The sequence below is a fragment of the Vanellus vanellus genome (assembly GCF_965231255.1).
Source record: "Vanellus vanellus genome assembly, contig: HAP1_SCAFFOLD_105, whole genome shotgun sequence".
NCBI classification, from domain to species: Eukaryota; Metazoa; Chordata; class Aves; order Charadriiformes; family Charadriidae; genus Vanellus; species Vanellus vanellus.
Window position 1 is genome coordinate 338,396 of NW_028128366.1, and position 21,350 is coordinate 359,745.

The following is a 21,350-nucleotide window of genomic DNA, read 5'->3' on the forward strand; positions in this document are numbered from 1 at the left end:
TGTCCCACCGGGCGCTTGTGCGGATGCGCCTGGTGTTGGGGTGCAGGCAGGAGGTGGCTGGGTGGTCCCCCCATCTTTCTGCATTTCCTTAGCCTGGGGGAGGGCCTGTCCGCCCCCCTGCTGCACCCATGGGACCCGGCTGCAGGAGCTGCTCTCGGGGGCAAACGAGAGGTGGGGAATTAATTAATCTGGCCTGAAATTACAGCTCACGGCAAAGACTGAGAGGAATTTGCGTCTCCACCAGCAAGGGATGACGGTCACGTCCTGGTGATGCTCAGCTGTGACCTGCGTGTCCCCCCCCCTCACAGCCCCACTTTGGGGCTCTGGAGATGTGTCCTCTCCCGGGTCCAGTCCCCGTCACAGCCCAAATCCTGGCTCAGGAGCCAGAGGGGTCCCCGCAGGGGACGGTGCTGACCCCCACGATAGCAAAGGAGGGAGCCACAGGACCGGTGGCTTCGTCTGGGTAGGATGGAGATGGAGAGGGGTAAGGAGGGGGGTCTCCTGCTCCGCCACCAGAGCAGCTCCCCCAGTTTGGCCCCTCATCCCCTTATAACACTGGGATCAGTGTTATTAATTACACTTTGCGCGAGATTAATTACATTAATCCTCCCTCCTGCTGCTGGTGGCCAGTCCAGCTTGCGTGTGACGGGCCGAGGGGGCCGAGGTGGGAAGTTTGCGTGCTCGTGCGATGCTTTTGGCCTCCCCCGGCACCGGGAGGACTCAAAGCCGGACGTGAACCTCTGCTTTGTACTTTTCCTCATCCTCAATTACACCAACGCTTCCCCAGGGAAAGATTTTTCTTTCTAACTGGAGGAGTTGCACTGAGACAGGTAAACTGAGGCAGGACAGTCAAAAATCCCTCTCTCTCCTGCTGGGACAAAAAAACCGCTGCAGCAAAATAATAATTTGGAGAAGTTTTCTTGAGATGGAACAACACTCTCTGCTCCGAAACTCAAAAGTGAGCTCGCCATCCCCTTTCCCAGCCCAGTTTCGATGCTTTGATGTTTTCCAGGCACCTGGCAGCGGCGGCGAAGGACAAAGTACTTGGGGGCCAGAAAAAGCTCATTCCCAGATGGGAACGTTTGTTCCTTTTGCTCGTTAAATTGGCTGGCGAGTGGGAGGTGTGAGCTTCCCCGAGCGTCGCTGCTGCGCGGCGGCAGGCGATGCCATTCGGTCGAAGCAGGAATTTGGGGGATAAAAAGCAGATTTGCGGTATTTTGCTCTTCTCTAAAGAGAAGGATTTCCTGGAGGCCCTTTCAAAGCTGCAGTTGCGACTCGAGTGTGAGACGTGGTTGGTTTTTTATTTCTTTGAGCGCGGTGATCCCAGTGATGCTTCCCCAGCCCCGGGGGCAAGGAGAGAAGAGAACTCCTGTAGTTCTCCTTCAGCTTTTAAGGCACAGATGCTCTTTGTGCAGCGCTGGCAGTGGTATTTCAGCCAAGGAGGGCATTAGCTGTCAGCCCTTGGCTTTTTTTTTTTGAGGAGAAAAATGCAGTTTTGTGTGGAAAGCGGGCTTGCAGCAAGAGAAGCCTGAGCCTGGTTGGGCTGAAGACGAAGCTTCACCCTTGTAGGTTCTGAGGGCCTTTGGAGGTTGGTGGTGGCCATGTCCTGTGGCCAAGTGCCATCTAGTGAGTCCTGCAGGTATCACGTTTGGAGAATGAAACTGGCTGTGCTCAAAAGTGTGGGGTTGGGTCTCCCCACCCCACCCCCAGTTTGGAAATCCCTATTTTAATTTTTCGAAAGGAACCACAAGAATGAAGCAGGAGGTTTGGTTTTGGTTTGAAACACTCAACTGTCTCCCCTTTTAGTAACTGGAGCGGACAGGAAGGTGTGAACTGCAATAGTTTGGTGGGGTGTTTTTCTGTTTGCCCCTAAAATCTGAGTGCGCACCTCCCTTCTAGCAGAGTTTTGGGGTGAAGTGGGTCAGTGAAGGGGCTCCAGGTTACCAGCTTGGTCCCTTGGGCTGGGTGGGTGGGAGATTTGGGCAGCTGGGCTCAGCCGCAGCGTGGTTGCACACAGGTTGTCTTGCTTTGGGGTGGAAGCAGATGTGTAAGTACCTCCAGGTAGAGCTGTGCTGCTTCTCAAAGTGAGGGACTGTTGCAATAAGAGGGGACGGGCTCTCAGGTTTGGTCTCTTTTTCTTTTTGTTGGAGGATGGACAGTGGGGTGGATTGAGAACTGGCTGACAGATAGAGCTCAGAGGGTTGTGGTTAGTGGTGCAGTCTAGTTGGAGGTCAGTAACAAGTGGTGTCCCTCAGGGGTCAGTACTGGGTCCAGTCCTGTTCAATATATTCATCGATGATCTGGATGAAGGGATAGAGTGTACCATCGGCAAGTTTGCTGATGACACTAAACTGGGAGGAGTGGCTGACAGGCCAGAAGGCTGTGCTGCTTTACAGCGTGACCTGGACAGGCTGGAGAGTTGGGCAGGGAGGAACCTAATGAAATTCAACAAGGGTGAATGTAGGGTACTGTATCTGGGGGGGAATAACCCCACGCATCAGTACAGGTTGGGGGCTGACTCTCTCCTGGAGAGCAGCTCTGTGGAAAGGGACCTGGGAGTCCTGGTGGACAACAGGATGACCATGAGCCAGCAATGTGCCCTGGTGGCCAAGAGGGCCAATGGCATCCTGGGGGGCATCAAAAAGAGTGTGGTCAGCAGGTGGAGGGAGGTCATCCTCCCCCTCTACTCTGCCCTGGTGAGGCCGCATCTGGAGTACTGCATCCAGTTCTGGGCTCCCCAGTTCAAGAAAGACAGGGATCTGCTGGAGAGGGTCCAGCAAAGGGCTACGAAGATGATTAGGGGATTAGAACATCTTTCATATGAGGAAAGGCTGAGGAACTTGGGTCTCTTTAGTGTAGAGAAAAGAAGACTGAGGGGGGATCTTATTAATGCTTTCAAATACTTAAAGGGAGGATGCCAGAGGGATGGGAGGAGTCTTTTTTCAGTGGTGCCCATTGATAGGACGAGGGGTAATGGGCACAAGCTTGAACATAGGAAGTTCCATCTTAACATGAGGAGGAACTTCTTCAGTTTGAGGGTAGTGGAGCACTGGAACAGGCTGCCCAGAGAGGTTGTGGAGTCTCCCACTCTGGAGATGTTCAAAACCCGCCTGGACGCTGTCCTGTGCAACCTGTTGTAGGTGACCCTGCTCTGGCAGGGGGGTTGGACTAGATGATCTCCAGAGGTCCCTTCCAACCCTGACTATTCTGTGATTCTGTGGGTTTTTTTGTATGCCTCAGTTTCTACTGGGGCTAAAATGGGAGAAGGAGACTTCTTTTTAGCAATGGAAGTTACTCTGTGCTTGCGATTGTCCTTCCTCAGCCAAGAAAACTTAACGTGGTCTTCCACGAAAATGGTTTAATTTTTTTTCCTTCCTCCAGGCTCTTTGGAGGTTTGATCCGGGATGTGAAGCGAAAAGCCCCCTGGTTCTGGAGTGACTTTCGGGATGGTCTGAGCCTGCAGTGTCTGGCGTCCTTCCTCTTCCTCTACTGTGCCTGCATGTCCCCCGTCATCAATCACCTTTGGGGGACTGCTGGGGGAGGCGACCAACAGCCACATAGTGAGCACCTCCCTCTGTTGGGTGGCACGAGGGAGGACAACACTCATGCAAAAGTCCTTGCTGCAGTGAATTTGCACTTGTGGTTTTCCCTCTAATGATTTAATTACTCGCTGCTGCCTCTCTTCCCTGGACAGAGTGCCATGGAGTCGCTGCTGGGCGCATCCGTGACCGGCGTGGTGTATTTCCTCTTTGCTGGCCAACCTCTCGCCATCCTCGGCAGCACCGGCCCCGTCCTCGTGTTCGAGAAGATCCTCTACAAATTCTGCAAGTAAGGCTGGCTGCTGCGGCCAGGTGCTGCGAGCGCCTTCAGAAGAAGGCAGGGATGGAGAAAAGATGTTTTTCTTAGTGGTAGTTGGTAGATTTAAGTTGTCTTCTGTGTCACAGACATCACGCGCTGCTGCTTTAGTATGTGACGGTGCAGGAGCCCTCGGTCTCTGAAGGATGGATGGGTGGTTCAGGGTTTTTAGTTAAAGTGAAAGAGCAGGAGGAGGAGAAACCACAAGGATATGGATGCCCGAGATGGGCTGCACAGGGAAGATGAGACAAATGACTCTGGTTTGGGAATGAGGGAAGATTTGCTTTCCTCTCAGTACAAACTCGGGCACTTTTTTGCATGTTTTTTGCTGGAAGTGGAAATATATTTTACCCACATATCCAAACAGTTTTCTGGTCAAATGTTTTGATGACTTTTGAAAAAGCAGGAGCTTTTCAGGCAAAATGGATATTTTCCATGACAGTCTTTTTGTTGTGGCAACTGTGATGGGAGATTAACCCCTCTTATTGCAATTAAATTTATTATGAAGCCCCAACTTGCTGGCAGCAGGTAACTGGGTGCAAACCCAGCCGGTTTCACTGTTAGGGCATCGGGGTGATGTGGGAGAACACCACCTTCCACAACAGGGACCTGACCTCAATTAGCCTCCGAGGCATTAACACAAGGTAATTGTTAAAGAATGATAATTAAATAATTGGCCTCTCCTCCTGCGGGCCCACACCCTGCGCCGCAGCCCCGAGGCTGTCTGTCGTAGGACGTGGAAACTGCATTTACCATCCGCAGCCTTGACACGCTCCTGAATTGCTGCCGACTTTCCCCAAAGGAAGGCACGGCTCGGAGCCTCTTGCTGCCCTCTCCACCCTGCGTTTTCTTTTGCTTTCCCAGGGACTACGCACTCTTCTACCTCTCTCTACGGGCATGCATTGGGCTGTGGACCGCCTTCTTCTGCATGGTGCTGGTGGCCACTGACGCTAGCTCTTTGGTGTGCTACATCACCCGCTTCACCGAAGAAGCCTTCGCCTCCCTCATCTGCATCATCTTCATCTATGAGGCTCTGGAGAAGCTGAGTCACCTGCGAGAGGCCTACCCTGTGCACACGCACAGCAAGCTGGACTTCCTCACCATCTCCTAGTGGGTTTCTTCCTCCTAAAGTGCCGCTGCCCCTTGGCAGGAGCTCAGGGCTGCACCTCCATCGCCTTCCCCTCACCTCTGTCTTGGCTTCTCTCCTCCCAGCTGTAAGTGTGAGGCACCGACCCATCCCAGCAACGAAACCCTGCAGTTCTGGGAGAGCAACAAGATCAATGTGTCTGGCATCACCTGGGAGAACCTCACGGTGACTGTAAGTGCCCCAAGTCACTGCTTCCTCGTGCCGCGGCCGTGGCGTCCAGGGGCACTGGCCTGGTGCAAAGCTCAGAGCCCTTCAGGTGATGATGGGCTTCCAACTGTGCCAGTGCTGCTCTGAAAAGTCGTTATTTCAGTCTAAGGTGTGGGTTTAACCCCCTTGGGCCTGGGAAGGAGGGTCCACCTCATCCCTGACATGGTGGGCAATAACTGTTATCCTCAGGACAGCGGTTCTGTCTGGGAGCAAGGTTCAGTGGGTGCTTTGGTTATTGGAGAAGTTGGAGGACTTCAGTTCATGCTTGAAGGCCATAATTAGCTTCCTTAATTGGTTCCTAGTAACTCCAGGCCTTGCTTTCTTACTCAGCGCTGTCTGAAGGTACGTGCATAAACTTGCATGTCTGAGCAGCTCCTTGGGCCATTGTTGCTGGAAGCAGAGCTCAGGCACAGGGTGGGATGCTCTTATGGACATCTTCACCCCCCTTGGCTGTGTCCTGTGAGCCCGCCCCTGGGAAGGGACAATTTGTCTCTTCTCCTTTCCTGTCACTGTTGTCTTAGCCCTCCTTCCCCGTTCCCTCTTTCACTCTCCCCAAGAGTTTCCAGTGTTTCCTTCCCCTCTGGTGTCTTCTTCAGCCACGGTTACCTGCTGTTCAAGCGGAGGATGTGCCATAGGTCTGTGGTACGGTGTCCCATCACATCTCCTGTCTCCGCTGTCGTGGAGAGTTTCATGGACCTGCCTGTGGACACGATGGCCCCTACACACCTGAAGTCCTCTTCTGGTGCTGCATCCTCTTCTTCTCCACCTTTGTCCTGTCGAGCTTATTGAAGAAGTTTAAAACCAGCCGTTACTTCCCAACCAGAGTAGGTAGAAGACAGTGGCCAGCAGCAGTCTCCACACTCATTTCCCAAAATGGCTTTCCCGGAGCACTAAGCAGTGTTTGCCACCGCTTGGTCAAACTGGGAAATGTTGACCTTGAAGGCCAAACTTGCATGTCCCTCACTCATTTCCAGGAGTGCAAAACGATCGTAGCGTTTCCCACCTGCCTCGCAACCTGTCCTGGAGCGGTTTTTTGCCCAGGCAGTGGGAAATCAGGTCTTCCAAAGTTGGTTGGTTGTTGTTTTTTTGTTTGTGTTTTTTTTTCACCTGGTGTGCCCAAGGGGAAAGTTGATTCAAATGAGGAGCTGCCATAGAAAAAGACACAAAAGACACTGTTTCTTCCTTTTGAGGAGTAAATGATGCCTCAGTGCCTTATTCCCATTGTAGCTGTGAGTGCAGCTGTAGTGGCAGACATCTGTTTCCTTATTTTTTAATATTTATTGGCTTTTATTAAACTTTTTTTATCGTTTTGACACGCTGCCAGGGATAACTCGGGGTCACGCCTTGCTTGCCAGTGGTAGAACTTTCTTTATGAATGAAAATAGTCTTTTTTGTTTGTTTTTTTTTTTTTTTTGAGAAGTAGCTATTGTACAAACCTCCCAAGTCCACTTGGTCTGAACTCCTGCCAGATTTTCATGCAAGGTGCTTGGGCCGAGACGAAGGAAAAGCATTTGCTCCCTGCGCTCCAGTTTTACATTGGAGTTTTGGGGGAATTTTTGTTTGTTTGTTTGTTTGTTTGTTTTATGATAATTATTTTTCTTGTTTCGGCTCTGCCATCAGCCTGGAAGCTGCAAAAGGCAGAAACGGCGCCTTCTCCTCCCCCGGCTGTTAAATTAATATAAGGCAGCGCTTCAGATCAAACCCCTTCAATCCGCCGGGTGGTGGTGGGAGCGGCCAGGCGAGACCTGGGGCTCTGTGTCCCCGGGCTGCCCCTCCGCTGTCCCTCCGCTTTCCTTCCTTTTCCCTCCCTGGCTCTCTCTCTGTGGTGTTTTTTCCTCCTCCCCTCTCCTCACAAAGCCGCGTCTCTCTCGCAGGGTGGGATGAGCCCGGAGGCAAGTGGGAAGGTGCCTTTTCCTCCTCCTTTTTCCTGCCCCTTTGCAGGAAGAAGCTGTTGAGCAGAGATGGTTCTCGTGCTCTCTTCCCATCTCGGGGGGGTCGTTGGGCTGCGGCGTGGGGCTGCAGAGCCCGGGAGGAGAGGACAACCCCGAAGAAAAGGTCCCCTTGCCGCCCTCCACCAGCAGCGGTGGGATGGGTGCAGGGACCCTCCTGCCATCGGCTTATCCCGTCCCCTGCGGGAGCCTTTTTCTGCAGCAAACCGACCCAAACCGACAATGGCACGTTGGTGCTTCTGTCTAAATGGGGAGGGGGGAGAAAACCAAATCTATCAGTTTGCTCTGTAAGGATGGAAGCAGCGCATCCCCAAACAGGGCTAAAATCAGGCGGCTTTTACAGGATGGGGTTTTGCAAAGCTGCTGGTGCCAGTGCCCCATGGTGACGGTCAGAGGGGGGAAGAAACTGGTTGAGCCCTTAAAAAGAGGAAAAGAAAAAGGCTCGGAGGAAGGGAAAGGTGCAGTGCCGGGGTTTCCTTGCTGCTGTTCCTCCGGGATGCCCGTGCGCGTCCCCTCCACGCTGCCCTCCGGGCAGGACCGTGCTCCTGCTCCGGCTCTGCCTCCCTGGAGGGGAAAGGTCCCGGCGCAGGAGAGTCCCCATCTCTCCCCCCTTCCCAAAAGAAACTTTAATTACCGGAGAGGTACATTATTACGCCGGTGACCCACAGTGGCTGTGGGGCTGGGGGGCTGTGGTACCAGCCCTATTGCTGCCCTACCCTTAAAATGGAATTATACACTTCTAATATAGGACAATTTGGTTTTCTTTTTTCCATTTTGTTTTCCTCCCTGTAAAAGGAGGGAGCGGGGCTGAGCTTCACTCCCTCCTGGCAGGGACCGGGAGAAATGAGAAAATCAGGATCTAATTTCTCATTTTTCAAAAAGTCTCCATCTGACTTTCAGAAGCTTGAGACACTGGCGTTTTTACAATTTCAGTATGTTATACAGCAGAAGGCCAACACTTTTGTTAGATTCATGAAAAAGTTAAGAGCCCCTGGGAGATAGCCTCCCAGCCTGCAGTTCCTAGACACATCCAGGCTTACTACAACTGTAATTGAGAGCTGGAAATCTTTTTGCTGGTTTATCCACTGCACTTTGGCTTGTGCTCAGTAGCACTCCAGTGTCGTATGCAAATCTATAGCCTGGGATGAGCCAGTGACTTGGAATCCACCATGACGCAAGCTACAGCAAAGACACACAGATATGCACAGTGAACATTGTACCTCTGAGTGGCTGCCAAACCTAGTATGCTAAGGGAATTAAGGCAGAATCTTACTATTGACAACTAAGCATTGCTTCAATCTTGCAAATGATGCTTTTTTTTCTCTTTTTCAACCTTCTTGCTTTAACTGACATATCTTGATATCTGTAGAAACCCGATTTCTTTCCCAGAAAGAAAGAAAATAGGATTCTGGACAATTAGAACATCTTCCTACTAATAGTAGAGGATGAAGAGGACAACCTGCTTACACTATATCCTTCAAGCCACTTCCCACTGCTTAGGTTCATCTTGTATACTAATTGAGACCAGGCTCGCTCTTAATTTATTTTTTAAAAAGCCATCTCCTTATACAAAACATGTATTAAGCAAGAGTCTGCAATTTACCTTGGGCTGGTCACATCATGGGTATTATGGAACAACTTCTGTATCTTGTTGCTAGAAACAACTCCCACTTTCACCAGGTAGGAATAGGCTTCCACGTGAAAAGCCCAGAAGTGCTTCCCTTTGGCAATCCCGGTGTCGCCAATGATGTAATCCAGGGTTGCGTAGCATCCGGCCTGCATGCGCTCAGACCCCAGCAGTAGAGGAAATCCAGCCCTACTTTCCACAGAGGTTCTTCCTGGGTTCAGCAGGAGATGTTCACTGTTGTACCCGCATTTGTCATCAAAAAGAAAACTGAGAACTGAAAAACAGCATCCCAAAAAATTTTCTCTTAGTTAAGTATTTCTGTGCTTATAAACTATATTTTAAGTCACGCTGGCACTAGAATTCCTCGCTTTTAAAGGCTACCAGGAACATTACGCAAGCTAACACAGTCTCAGTATGCTACCTACTTAACCTGTTTGTTAACAGTGCTTTTAAACATGTATACAACCGGTAACAGTGTAGTAGAAGTCTGGGAGCTACTGGAAACCACCTACAGCTCTTAACACCACCAGCAGCTCGTGGACATAAGAAAACCCAATACCTGGGGCTGGAGGCGTACGCAAGATAACTTCTCGGCTCCAAGGGCTAGAGATGGATCCTTTATATCCTCGAACTCTGAAGGCATAGCTGCTGTTGTCATCGAGATCAGATATTACTTTGCTCTTGCTGCAAACTTCGATCTCCTGCCACGTTGTACTCTCCTCTTCTCTATGAAGCTTATGATACTCAAGAACATAGATATCAGCTGAGTCTGTCTTCCCAGGGCATTCCCAACTGATCAGAGCTTTGTTGTACATTTTGCTCTGCTCTTCATTGATTTCTGGTATTTCTAGACCTGGAATGACAGAGATTCGGGAGAAAAAAACCTCAAATGTAGATACATGTTGTTTTAGAATTAAACACAGAAGCCCTTTGTTGAGTGGCTACAGCACTGGGGGGACAGTGGGGGGGGGGAATCTGACTCAGTCAAAGAGTGCAGATGAGGATGGGTCTGTTCATGCACTTAAATCCTTTCTGGTTTTACTTTGAAAGTTGTATTATTTATTTTTGCTGGCAACTAAAAAACCATATAAAAACCTATTCTTTTCTGTCATGCAATCACGACAAAAAGCTGCTAGGAAGACCTAGTATTACTTAACTACAATATTTTGGAAGCCAATGTAAACTGGTTCTGAGTGCCATGGCATCTTAGCTTCTTTATCAAAGCTGAAGCTAGCATTGCTGCCAGGTAACGCCTTGTGAATCACAGAGGCAGAAGGGACAATGCAAGTCACAAGATTGAGTTCTGCTACTGCAGCCCTGCACAAGTTTTGCCTCTTTCCAGAGAAGCCCTTAAAGCTGTAACTCAAGAAAGATGTGATGCTCTCATAATTTACCATTGGAATGGAAGGACAAGTCACCAAGGATCTCTTCTTGCTTGGCTATGTCCATCACAAAGTCCTCGAAAGTAGTTTCAGCTGCTGGCTTGAAGCTCTTGAGAGATTCAGTAGCTTTTTGGATTCTGAAAGCACAGAAGCAGAGGGATGGCAGAAGAGGGAAAAAGGAATTCACATGGGTGCATTCCTTAAAGCAAAACCGCTAGGTTTTGCTTTAAAAAAAGTTCTCTTTTCAGGTACTTACTCATGTGTCCCAGAAACTTGTCTCTCTAGACAGAATTAAAATGCAAAATTTAAAGGCCTTTTGTACATCAGTGTAAAGTTAACTAACAGGGAATCTTTTGGTTGGCAGAGCATTTTAACAATTTGGGGCATTACATTCAAAGAACAAAATAAGTGTGAAGCGCTAATGGAGCACAACTATTCAGATCAAAGAGTTTAAAGCCAGAAGAGACCTGTTAGATTAACTTGCAAATACCCGATGCAATCTCTGAGCAAAGGACTGTATCAGTGAGCTGAATGGGTTACCCTTCCACTGCAGTCCTACTGAAGAAGGCGAGGCGTTGGCGCAGGACAGAGCCCCTCCTCTGGGCTGTTTTTTAACGCACACTGTAATATAGGAATTTCTACTGAATGGTACCGGGACCGCCTCTGAGGCTCTGCAACACAAAGTACTTGCATTCAGTACTTTCCTAGCAGGTGTCCAAAGAATATGACTGACCAGACATCCCTGGAACAGTACCTGTACCTCGAACGGAAGATAATTAATAAGATACCTGACGTGAAGTTGTTTTGCTGTTTGAACAAAACAAGATGGATCGGTTTCTTTAAGCAGTTCTTGAGCAAGTCCTACAAGGCCATTATTTTCCAGGAGCCCTTGAGATTCTTCTGCTTGTGTTTGCAATTTTTCCAGCCTTAAATTCTTAGAAGCTTCAATTGCCCTAAGAGCTGCGGATTTCTTCTCTTCCAGGACATGAGATAATTTCTCAAAACTCTGAGATGCTTCTTCTTTAGCTCTTTCACTGTTGCACTAGGAGGGAACAAAAGACATTTTAGACGGATCCCACAGCACAGAGTACCCCTCTACCGGAAAAAGAAGAGTATAAAACCAGGGACTTTCGGGAAACGGGTGCGAGCCGTCGGCGGAGTGAGACTCCCGGGCCGCCCAGCGCTGTTTTGCTTGCTGCCGCTTGCTAATAAATACTTCAGTCTTAATTGGCTCCGTCTCCTTGCATCAATTTGTGGGACTAACCCATAACAAACCTGAAATTAATTACAGCTTGTTGGGAGTGTCGAGATGCTCGGTGGGGGCTCGGGGGTGGGTGGTGGGGGGAGAAGCGGTGCCCTGACCCCCACCTCTTGCTTTTCCCCTCTCCTCCCCAAGACTGCACAGCGCAAGATGAGGGAAATGCTCCAGCAGGTGAAGCAGCAGGAGCAGAAACACGCTCCGGGAGCCCCGGCCCCGCAGCACAGCAAGGGAGGCTCCCGCCGTGCCGCCCAGCACCGCCCGATGAATGTAACCCCCCAGCCGGACATCCCCCCCTCCCAAATCCTCCTCCCCCACCCCCAGCAGGTCAGGGGAGCAAACCAAAGACCCCCCCAAACACACAGCCCTCCATTCCCCACGGCGCTGCGAGGATGCACAGCCGAGGGGTACGGGGAGGGCTCTCTCCATCCCACAGCCTCCCCCTTCCTCCTCCCTCGCCTCCCGACGCTCTCCCTTTAGTTGGACTAACGTGGGCAGGTTTGGGTACCTCAGCACCTCACGCTTGTGTCTCCCTTTTAGAGATTTTGTGTGCCTTGGAAACCTGAGAGTTGGAGATCCTTTTTTAATTAATTTTCTAATAAAAAAAGAACCGAGTTGGAAAAGCGATGGGGATAGGCAGCACTCTGGTCATTCTCTCCGGGGCGTTGTGGAGGAAGGCTGCCAGTCTTCCTCCCGGTGTACTTTTCCCCGTTGGCTCCAGACTGCTGCTGGGGCTGAGCTCTGAGCCGCCAGAGCGGTTCTCAGCAGACGGTCACTCGGCGCAGACAATGAGGCCCTGAATAGCCCTTCCTGTGCTCTTGATGGCTCCGGACGGCTCTGCTCCTCTGCTGCTTCTAAGGTGGGGCTGCCCCAGTGCCCTCACTCAGGAGCCTTTTGTCTGTGCGGGTCTCACTTGTGACAGGGTGTGGGGGTGTTGCCAAACTAACTGCTGTGCTGCGATGTGTGAGTGGGTGTTCCCGCCCGTGTCAGTGCCAGAGCTCTTCCGTAGGCTCCTTCTGCCAGCGGAGAGCCAGGGGCCGCTCCTTCAGGAGAGAGCTTGTTTAAAAAGAGAAAAAAAAAAAGGGGGGGGGGGGGGGGGGAAGTGGGAAAAGAAAAAAGAGGAAAAAGATAAAAAAAGGGGAAAAAAGTAAAAAAAGAGAAAAAGTAAAACGGGGGAAAAGGGAGAAACAGAGAAAAAAGGGGGAAAAAGAAAAAAAGGGAAAAAGAACAAAGGGGAAAAAGAGAAAAAAGGGGGAAGAAGTGAAAAAAGAGAAAAATAAAAATGGGGGGGAAAGGGGAAACAGAGAAAAATGGGGGAAAAGGCAAAAAAAATCGGAAAAAAAAGGGGAAAAAGAGAAAAAAGGAGGGGGAAGCGAAAAACAAAAGGGAGAAAGAAGAAAAAGGGCAAAAGAAAAAAAAAAAACACATATTAAAAAAGAAAGGTAGAAAGGAAAAAAACAAACAAACAAACCAAGGAAGGAAAGTGGGAACATCCCCCGGGCAGGAGGAGGGACAGGAGCCGGGGGAGGGGGGAGGTGGGGGGAGGTGGGGGGAGGTGGCGGTGCCAGCGCCGGCCCCGGGGGCTGCGACACCACGTTTTTGTCCTCTACTGCAAAGTGTTCTGTGAAAAACAACCAACCAAATCCCACCCACCGACAACATCAAAACCCAAAGAGAAATCTCTCCAGCTCACACGAGCCTGAGCTGCTCTCCGCTGCTCTCGTTCCAGTGTCTCGGGGGGGTCACGGCCGAGCTGAGATTGGGGGTGGTGGTGGTGGGAGTTTGCCCCATGGCTGTGATGGGGGGAGAAGGGGTGGGTGGGGAGTGGGGGATGTGGTGTGGGGTTTTTTTTTGGGGTGGTGGTGGTCTTTTGCCAGGTGTCGCTTTACCCAGTGGCTCGGGGAGGCGTTGGCATCAGGAAGCCTGTGCTAAAGCGGGGTGGGGGCCTCGCCGCAGTTGGTTAGCAAAGCCAAAGTCGTTATTAATGGTTATTAATGGTGCACTAATTACGCCCTTGTAACGGGGAAGCTCAGATGCCCCCTAAGCACCCCCCCGGTGCTTCTCTAGCCAGGCGAGCGCTGGGCGTCCCCCCACAGGAGAGGAGAGCACCTCTGGGGTGGGTGGAAGGGCATCACCCAACGGGGAGAGGACCAAGATGGGGCCTGGGTGTCCCTTGGGGTTGCCGGGTGGCGGGGTAGGGCTGCTGGGGACTGCCACGATGAGGGACACCCCCACACCTTTCTCCATGGCTCCCAGAGCTCTGCTCCCTCCCTCCCTCCCACCCATCCAGTGCCACCGGAGAGGTGGTGTCCCCCCTCCCGGGGCGGGCAGGGGCTGTGCCACCCCATCTAACACCTCAATGCACCAAAGCACCGCACTGGGGGAGGGACTCTGCGCCTGGTAGCCCCGTGCTCCCCAGCACTGTAAGGATGGGGCTGAGCCCCCACCACGGCCACCCTGTGCAAACCAAAGACCCCCCCAAACACACACCCCCCCCATTCCCCGCAGCGCTGCGAGGATGCACAGCCGAGGGGTACGGGGAGGGCTCTCTCCATCCCACAGCCTCCCCCTTCCTCCTCCCTCGCCTCCCGACGCTCTCCCTTTAGTTGGACTAACACAGGCAGAGAGAGAGAGAAAGAGAGGTTTTATTATTCTTTTTTTTTATTATTTTTTATTTTTTATTTCCTAAAAGCCACCGGTTTTTCATCCCAGGCATGGCCAGAGGAGCTCACCCAGCGTTGAGGGGGGGAGGTTGGGCTGCGGCACACAGCGCAGCGGCTCATCAGTTTTTAGAATTAATGTAACGATAACAAAACTAACGGCGATTTTTAAGTTTTGTAAGGATTTTATTTATTTATTTATTTATTTCATTTCAGAGGGGGTGGGGGCGGGAGGGGGATGTTTGTTTTTTAGCAAAGCCGGCTTTTCTAGAGGTTAAAGAAAGGCCGTGCTCGGCCGTAAACGCTTTGGGGAAAGATCCCGGTTGGAAGGAGAGAAGGTGGGAAAAGAGGGGCAGGGGGGGAAAACAGATTTCTAAGAGGTTGTCAGCCCAGGGCTGGGGGAAAAAAAAACCAAAACACTAGCAAAATTATTATTATTTTTTTAATTTCAAAAATAAAACACACACAACCCCCAACCCCAAATGACACACACACATCCACACACAAAAACTACCTCAGGTTTTCATACCTCAGCACATTGCGCTTCTGTTTCCCTTTTACAGATTTTCTATGCCTTGTAAAACTGATAGCTGGAGCATTATTTTTGTTTATTTTCTTAATAAAAAAAAAAATGAGTTGGAAAACACACTCTTACTGAGTGCGAGGCGGGAGAAGGAAAGCAATCCCACGGGTGCCAGAGCTCTTCCATAGTCTCCTTCCGCTGGCTGAGAGCCAGGGGCCGTTCCTTCGGAGAAAGCTTGAGAGATGTTTGAAAAGAGAAAAAGAAAAAAACCAAAAGAAAAAAATGGGGGGAGAAAAAAAAAGAGGGGAAAGAAGAACAAAGAGAAAAAGGAGATAAAAGGGGGGGAAGAAAAAAAGGGGAAAAAGAAAAAAAGGGAAAATGAAAAAAGGGGAGGGAAGAGAAAAAAAAAAGGAAAAGGAAACAAAACCCCAAATATAAAAAAAGAAAGGTAAAAAGGAAAAAAAAAAAACCAACCAAACCAAGCAAGGAAAGTGGTGAAAGCCATCGGGCAAGAGGGACGAGAGCCGGGGGTGAGGTGGCGGTGCCAGCGCCGGCCCTGGGGGCTGCGACACCACACTGCAAAGTGTTCTGTGAAAAAAACCAACCAAAACCCACCCAATGACAACATCAAAAAACAAAGAGAAATCTCTCCAGCTCACACGAGCCTGAGCTCGCTCTCCGTTGCTTTTGTTCCAGTGTCTCGGGGGGGTCACGGCCGAGCTGAGATTGGGGGGGTGGGGGTGGGAGTTTGCCCCATGGCTGTGATGGGGGGAGAAGGGGTGGGTGGGGAGTGGGGGATGTGCTGTGGGGTTTTTTTTGGGGTGGTGGTGGTGGTTTTTTTGCCAGGTGTCGCTTTACCCAGTGGCTCGGGGAGTGTGACGAAACGGGAAAAAGGGCTTCACTGAGAGGTTCAAATTAACAATTTCTTTGGACTTCGCTCACGGGTCCAATACGTCACTATTGCAAGTTCTGTGTGTGCGATGGCGATTACACTATTGCAATTTAAAAGAAATTAGCGGGATCCACTATTGCGAGCTACAAATGCCCCTGAACAATAGCAACACAAACCACAAGGGCGCTAGATATTAATGCCTTAAAAGAGTGCACCAGTCACAAACTCAATCACATGGCATATACTGTACAGATGTTTCTTAGTCACTTACCCTCTCTCTCTCAGGTGAGGTCGCTCCATCCCGGGGAAGTTACCCTGTACAGCGTCCTGGATGGGGGGGGAACGGATCTCCTAGGGGCCAGCTGTATCCGTGGAGGATTCCCCATTTGTCTCCCCAGACCCTGCGGTTTATATTTCCTGACTCGGTGAGGGTGCAGGATTATGCCAGAGTGGATTACACTGTCTGGGATATTTCCCTCTGGTGGGGTGATAGCGAAGTCTCTGTTGCCAATTTGTGATGTCTGGCGCTCAACCTCACGGGAATAGTGGTGGGATGGGACTCGGGGCATTTTGTTTGTTAAGGGCCATTTGGTTTTGGTTGTTCTGTGCCATCTTGAGATAAGCCCGGGCTGAGCTGTTTTGCAGCTCCCCCCAAGTTCTCTCTGCACAGCCAAGGCACGGCGGAGATGGAGCTGAGTGGGATGGCAGCTCCCTGCCTCTCACCTCTTGTGCTCTGAAACCGGCTTGGCTGGCTGCTCCCACACCGTGTGTTACTGGCTTGCCCAGCAGGTAAAGAACCCAGATTTGGGACGCCACTGTGGTGTCCGTAAGGGGTCCTGGGCTGCCCTTATGTGGTCCTGGGGGGTGTCTCTTGCAGGCCAGAGGGAGTCTGGGGCAGCCCTTCAAGGATCTGGGGGTCCCCTCTGGTGCCTCTGGGGAGGGTTTTGTGGCTGGGGAGGGCCAAGCTGGTTTCAAGAGGTGCTTCCTCTCTTTCTCCAGCCCACCCAGCTCCCCCGACACCACCACCCCCCAGGTTGGTGGGTGCCAGCAGTGCCAGCCTGTCCCACTGGGTCGGGCACTGAGGGGGGCACCGCCCCAGCCGCGGGATGGGAGGAGGAACCACAGCACCAGGGATAGAGACCAACATTTTATTTCTTTAACATTTCCCATGGGGGGCACCCCAGGGTTGCGCGGCTGCACCGCAGCTGGTGCCAGGAGGGACTCCAATGTCCCTCCCACAGCTCACCTGGCTCCGCTCGTGATGCTTTTGATGGGGCTCAGCGCAGTCTCTTCTGTGCTACGGACCAAGCGGCTCCAGGTAGGCGACTGCTGCACCGCACTGTGCCGCAGCGTGGGGTGGTGTGGGGGGCTGCGGCGCGGGGCTGGGAGCTGCTCCCGTCTCACCCAGCTCCCGGGGTCCTGCAGAGGGACTGGAAGAAGCCAAAGCAAGGGACGACGGACACGAGAGCCCGCCCAGAGGAGCAGAGCGGTGAGTGGCCCTGGCACCGAGCACCATGCAAACAGCCCACACCCCACGGCAGCCCTGAGCCGGGGCTGTGCCGGGGGCTGCCGGCCGCTCACTCCGTCCCCTCCCTCAGCAGCTTCTTGACTAGCAGATGAAGGATGGGAGCTCAAGTCGATGCAGGAGAAGCAGGGAGTGTGGGGGAGACCCCCAGATCCTGCCCCAGACCCTCAGCCCGTGCCCTGCCCTGCCTGTGCTGGGCAGCCCTGCCCGCCTGCTGAGGAGGGGGTGCTGCCCGTGGGCTCCAGCGGAGGAGACGGGGTGCAGCGGGCTCTCTTCTCTCTCCTCCTCTGCAGGGCAACTGAGGAGGCAGCGAGGAGGGAGCACCGGGCCCCACAGGACCCACTGGGCTCCCTGCCAACCATATACCATCCGAGCAGAGATGCCTCTCTCTACCCCCTGCCCCCCCCCAAGCCCCCAGGTCCCCCTGCCCTCCTCTCCCGCCTATAGGTCCTATCAGTGGGGACAGCTCCTTCTGGTCCAGGCACCCCCCGGGCTCCTGGGCCCCCCGAGGGCCACCGCAAGAGCCCCTGCAGCCTGTGCTCGCTGGCCAACTCGGAGGACTGCAGCAGCCTGTTGAGGAGCAGCTCCTCTTCCCAGAGCTCCCTCTACCACTTCCTGGAGCCCTGGCCCAGTGCAGCAACAGAGCCAGTGGTGCTCACACACTCGGGACAACCCCGCTCTCCCATGGCTGCTAGTGGGGCAGTGGGGAAACCGGGACTGGTCCTGAGCCAGGAGCCTCCACAGGATCTGCCAGCAGGGACCGAGAAAGAGTGGGTTCCCAGGCAGGGGACGGAACTGAATGTGGAAGCATATGCTGTGGGGCTCTGAGCTGCTGCGTGGTGTCAGGTCTATCCAACGTCAGGCAGTACATTCACAGGAGATGTCACTGCTATCAACTCTTCCGAGCAAGTCGGGCCGTTTCTGTAGTCGTAGTCTGCCTGGAGAAAGAGCCCCACGGAGCTAATAGTCTGCTGAGCAGCAAGGGAGCACAGTTGCTGACTCTCAACCAAGGACTGAAACACAGCAACCCACTCTATCGCCGTTCCCCCTACGCCCGCTGCCTCCCACAGTTTAGAAGAAACCAACCAGGGAGCTCCAAGTGAGGGGACCCCTCCCCCACTCCCCCAAATCTGCTCAACATCCCCAAACCTCCCTCAAGACACGGGATTCCTCCCACACACCGACAACCCTCCCCCTCCCCCAACGCTCCAAAAAGCAGCAGTCCTTAGGGCAGACTCCTTAAGCTGACTCCACAGCTATGGCTCCCCGTCGGCTCTGGGGGAGACAAGGGGGCCCCGGGGGTCTCCGTGGGCTTTAAGGGGGTCCCAGGGCTGCCCACGGGCTCCCAGCAATGCCCGTGCCCACCACACACCCCCGCTTCAGGGGGCCCGGCGCTGACACCCCCCGACCCATCTCGGGGGTACCTGGGGGGACTCGGCCGTGGGCTGGAGGCGGGCGAAGGGGGCACGGCCGGGCTGACCTGCCGGAGGAAGGGGGGGGCTGAGAGCGGAGCCCAGAGCGGAGCCAAGCGCCCGGCCAGGCCGGCCCCGGGCACCCTGCGCTGCGGCCGGGGCTGCCGCCACCTGCGGGGAGCGAGCGGGGGGTGAGGGGGCGGCAGCGGGGGACGGGGGGGGGGCCTGAATCGGCCCTGTTCTCCCCGGGGACCCCCCACTCGGTCTGCCCCCCCAAACAGGCCCAGACCGCCCCCCGAGCCCCCCAGCCCGGTCCCGCCACCCCACAAACCCTCCGAACTGGCCCTGGACACCTCCGCACCCCTCCTGCCGCCACACTCCCCCGGTCCCCCGTCTCCCCCGGTACCGACCGCCGCCGCACACCGGAAACGTTCTCCTTCGCGTCCGCCCACCCGCGCATGCGCCGAGGGGCAGACCCGGGCCACGCCCCCCAGCGGAGGAGGGGGCCGCGCCGAGGAGAACGAGGCCCCCTCAGCCCCGCGCCGCCGCTTCCCTCCGCCCCGGGCACTGCGAGGCCGAAGAAACCAGCCCAGCCCTCCCCAAAATTAGCCGGGACCCCCCCGAAACCAGCCCAGCCCTCCCCAAAATGAGCCGGGACCACCCCGAAACCAGCCCAGCCCTCCCCAAAATGAGCCGGGACCACCCCGAAACCAGCCCAGCCCTCCCCAAAACGAGCCGGGATCCCCCAAACCAGCCCAGCCCTCCCCAAAATGAGCCGGGATCCCCCAAACCAGCCCAGCCCTCCCCAAAATGAGGGTGTCCCTGGCACCCTCCTCCCGGCTGGGATGCGTCACCGCGGGGGCGGCCAGGGGCACCAAAACGGCCCAAAATGGGGGAGTTCATGGGGTCTTTGGACCCCCTGAACAGGCGGTTCCTGCGGGGCGACCCCCCCCCCCCAGCACTGGGGGAGAAGGAGCCCACCCCTTCGCCTCCTGGCACGGGATCGGGCCCTGCCGCCACAAAAAATGGGGTGTCAGCACCATTTTAGAGACGGAATCCATCCAAAGGTACTCCAGGAACATTTGGGGCGGATGCTGGGTACGGGCATCGATACAGAGCTGGTGGGGAGAGAAAAAACCCAAATCGGGCTGGCAGAGACCCACGGGCAGCTCTGAAGGACTCGGGGGGGGGGGGGGGGGGAGGTTAATTACAGTTCCCCAAGTTATTGTAGAGATCGATAAACCAATAAAATACTCTCAATTCCTTTTAATATGCTGTGACTGCATCACCCGGACAAAGAACACATGCACGGGATGCCAAAAATGCCAAAAGCAGAGACAGAGACTGTCACCGATCGGATTTGCATCCTCCAACAATTAACGGCTTTCTCCCCAAAAAGCTTCTGCGCGCCTTCATCAAATCAATATCTCTGAATTGTGGCTGAAAATCCTAAAGAAATGGGCAATGAAAGCAGGAAGGGAGGAGCGGGTTTGCCAGTGAGACGGGCACTGCTCCTTCTATTTGTCTGATCCCGTGTGCGAAGCCAGAAAAAAGCAGACGGAGGCAGCGCTGCAGGGACTTGGCACTGATTTAAAACACTATGAACAGTATCTTTATGGATATTCACTTACCAGAAAAGAAATTGTACTTAAGAAGGGTTCAAAACTGCTTTAGGGGGGCTGAAAAACTGCTTTGGAAGGGTTAACAAACTTCTTTAAGTAGTGTTCAAAACCCCTTTCAGGAGGGTTCCAAACTGCTTTTTGCAGCAGGGAAGCTGGGAGAAACCCCGCATTTCCCATCTGGAAAACCAACAAAAAGAAAGAAATAATCCACAGCCTCACTGAGGCCGCAAAGGAAGAAAACTTGTCAGCTGGGCACCCAGCGGCGGCACTGCAGTTTTGGGGGTGGGTTGTGTGTGCCAGAGCGCCTTTTAGCACCTCCTCGGGCACATTTCTTTTCCCTCGGGGCTGAGATTTAACAGGGCCTTCTCATCTGGCCAGCTTTCCATTGCGCTCATTAATAGGGGTTGCCATTAGAATACCCTGGGAATCTTTGGATGGTTGTGCTTGCATTGTTAAGTTTTGCGGGTTTGACCTTTGTCATTGTCTGGATCTGCGGTAGAGGGAAACGTCCGGCAGAGACCCCGCCGGCTCCTACCGGCCACAGCCACCGCCGGCCTCTATGGCGGGCAGTGATCCCATCCAGACTCCGCCGGCTGAGATCCTGCCAGCTCCTACAACAGCCCCCGCCGCCCCCCTGCTGTACACCGTACCGGCACAGCCCCCGCCAGCCCCCCCGACGGGCATCCCGCCTGCACAGCCCCCGCCAGCCCCCCCGACGGGCATCCCGCCTGCACAGCCCCCGCCAGCCCCCCCGACGGGCATCCCGCCTGCACAGCCCCCGCCAGCCACCCCGATGGGCATCCCGCCTGCACAGCCCCCGCCAGCCCCCGCGACATACATCATCCCTGCGCAGCCCCTGTTGGCCCTGTGACAGACACTGATCCCATCCAGACCCCACCGCCTCCCACGACAGCACCCGCAGCTGCAACAAGGACCAGACCTACTCTGACCGTGGTGATGGCTGATGCAGCTGAGCTACAGACACAGTCAGTCGGTGCCGGTATCAGTCACCTCTGTGCATAAGAGGAAACGTGCAGTAGGGCCAGACAGCAATGGGCAACCAGGGACATCATACAACGAAGGAACAGAGGAAACTACTCCATCATTAGCCCCAAGTGAGCTGCGAGACATACGTAAGGATTACGGCTGTCAGGAAGGCGAGCAAGTGATTCCTTGGCTACTCCGATGCTGGGATACTGGAGCCGAGAGTTTGGAGTGAGATGGTAGAGAAGCCAAGCGGTTGGGACCATTGGCTAAAGATTCGGGTATTGACAGGGCTCTTGGAGGACCA

General features: G+C 53.7%; 1 protein-coding gene across 1 annotated transcript in view; it reads right to left on the reverse strand.

Annotated features, from left to right (window-relative positions):
- LOC309684516 (E3 ubiquitin-protein ligase TRIM36-like) overlaps positions 1 to 20,860 on the reverse strand; it is a gene marked incomplete at both ends in the record, with an annotated part of 80,093 nt that extends 59,233 nt beyond the window's left edge. Inside the window, one exon of the mRNA XM_082500410.1 lies at positions 20,849 to 20,860. Within this exon, the coding sequence (XP_082356536.1) occupies positions 20,849 to 20,860 (12 nt within the window). The remainder of the gene's footprint in view (positions 1 to 20,848) is intronic.
- Positions 20,861 to 21,350: the final 490 nt, after the last annotated feature.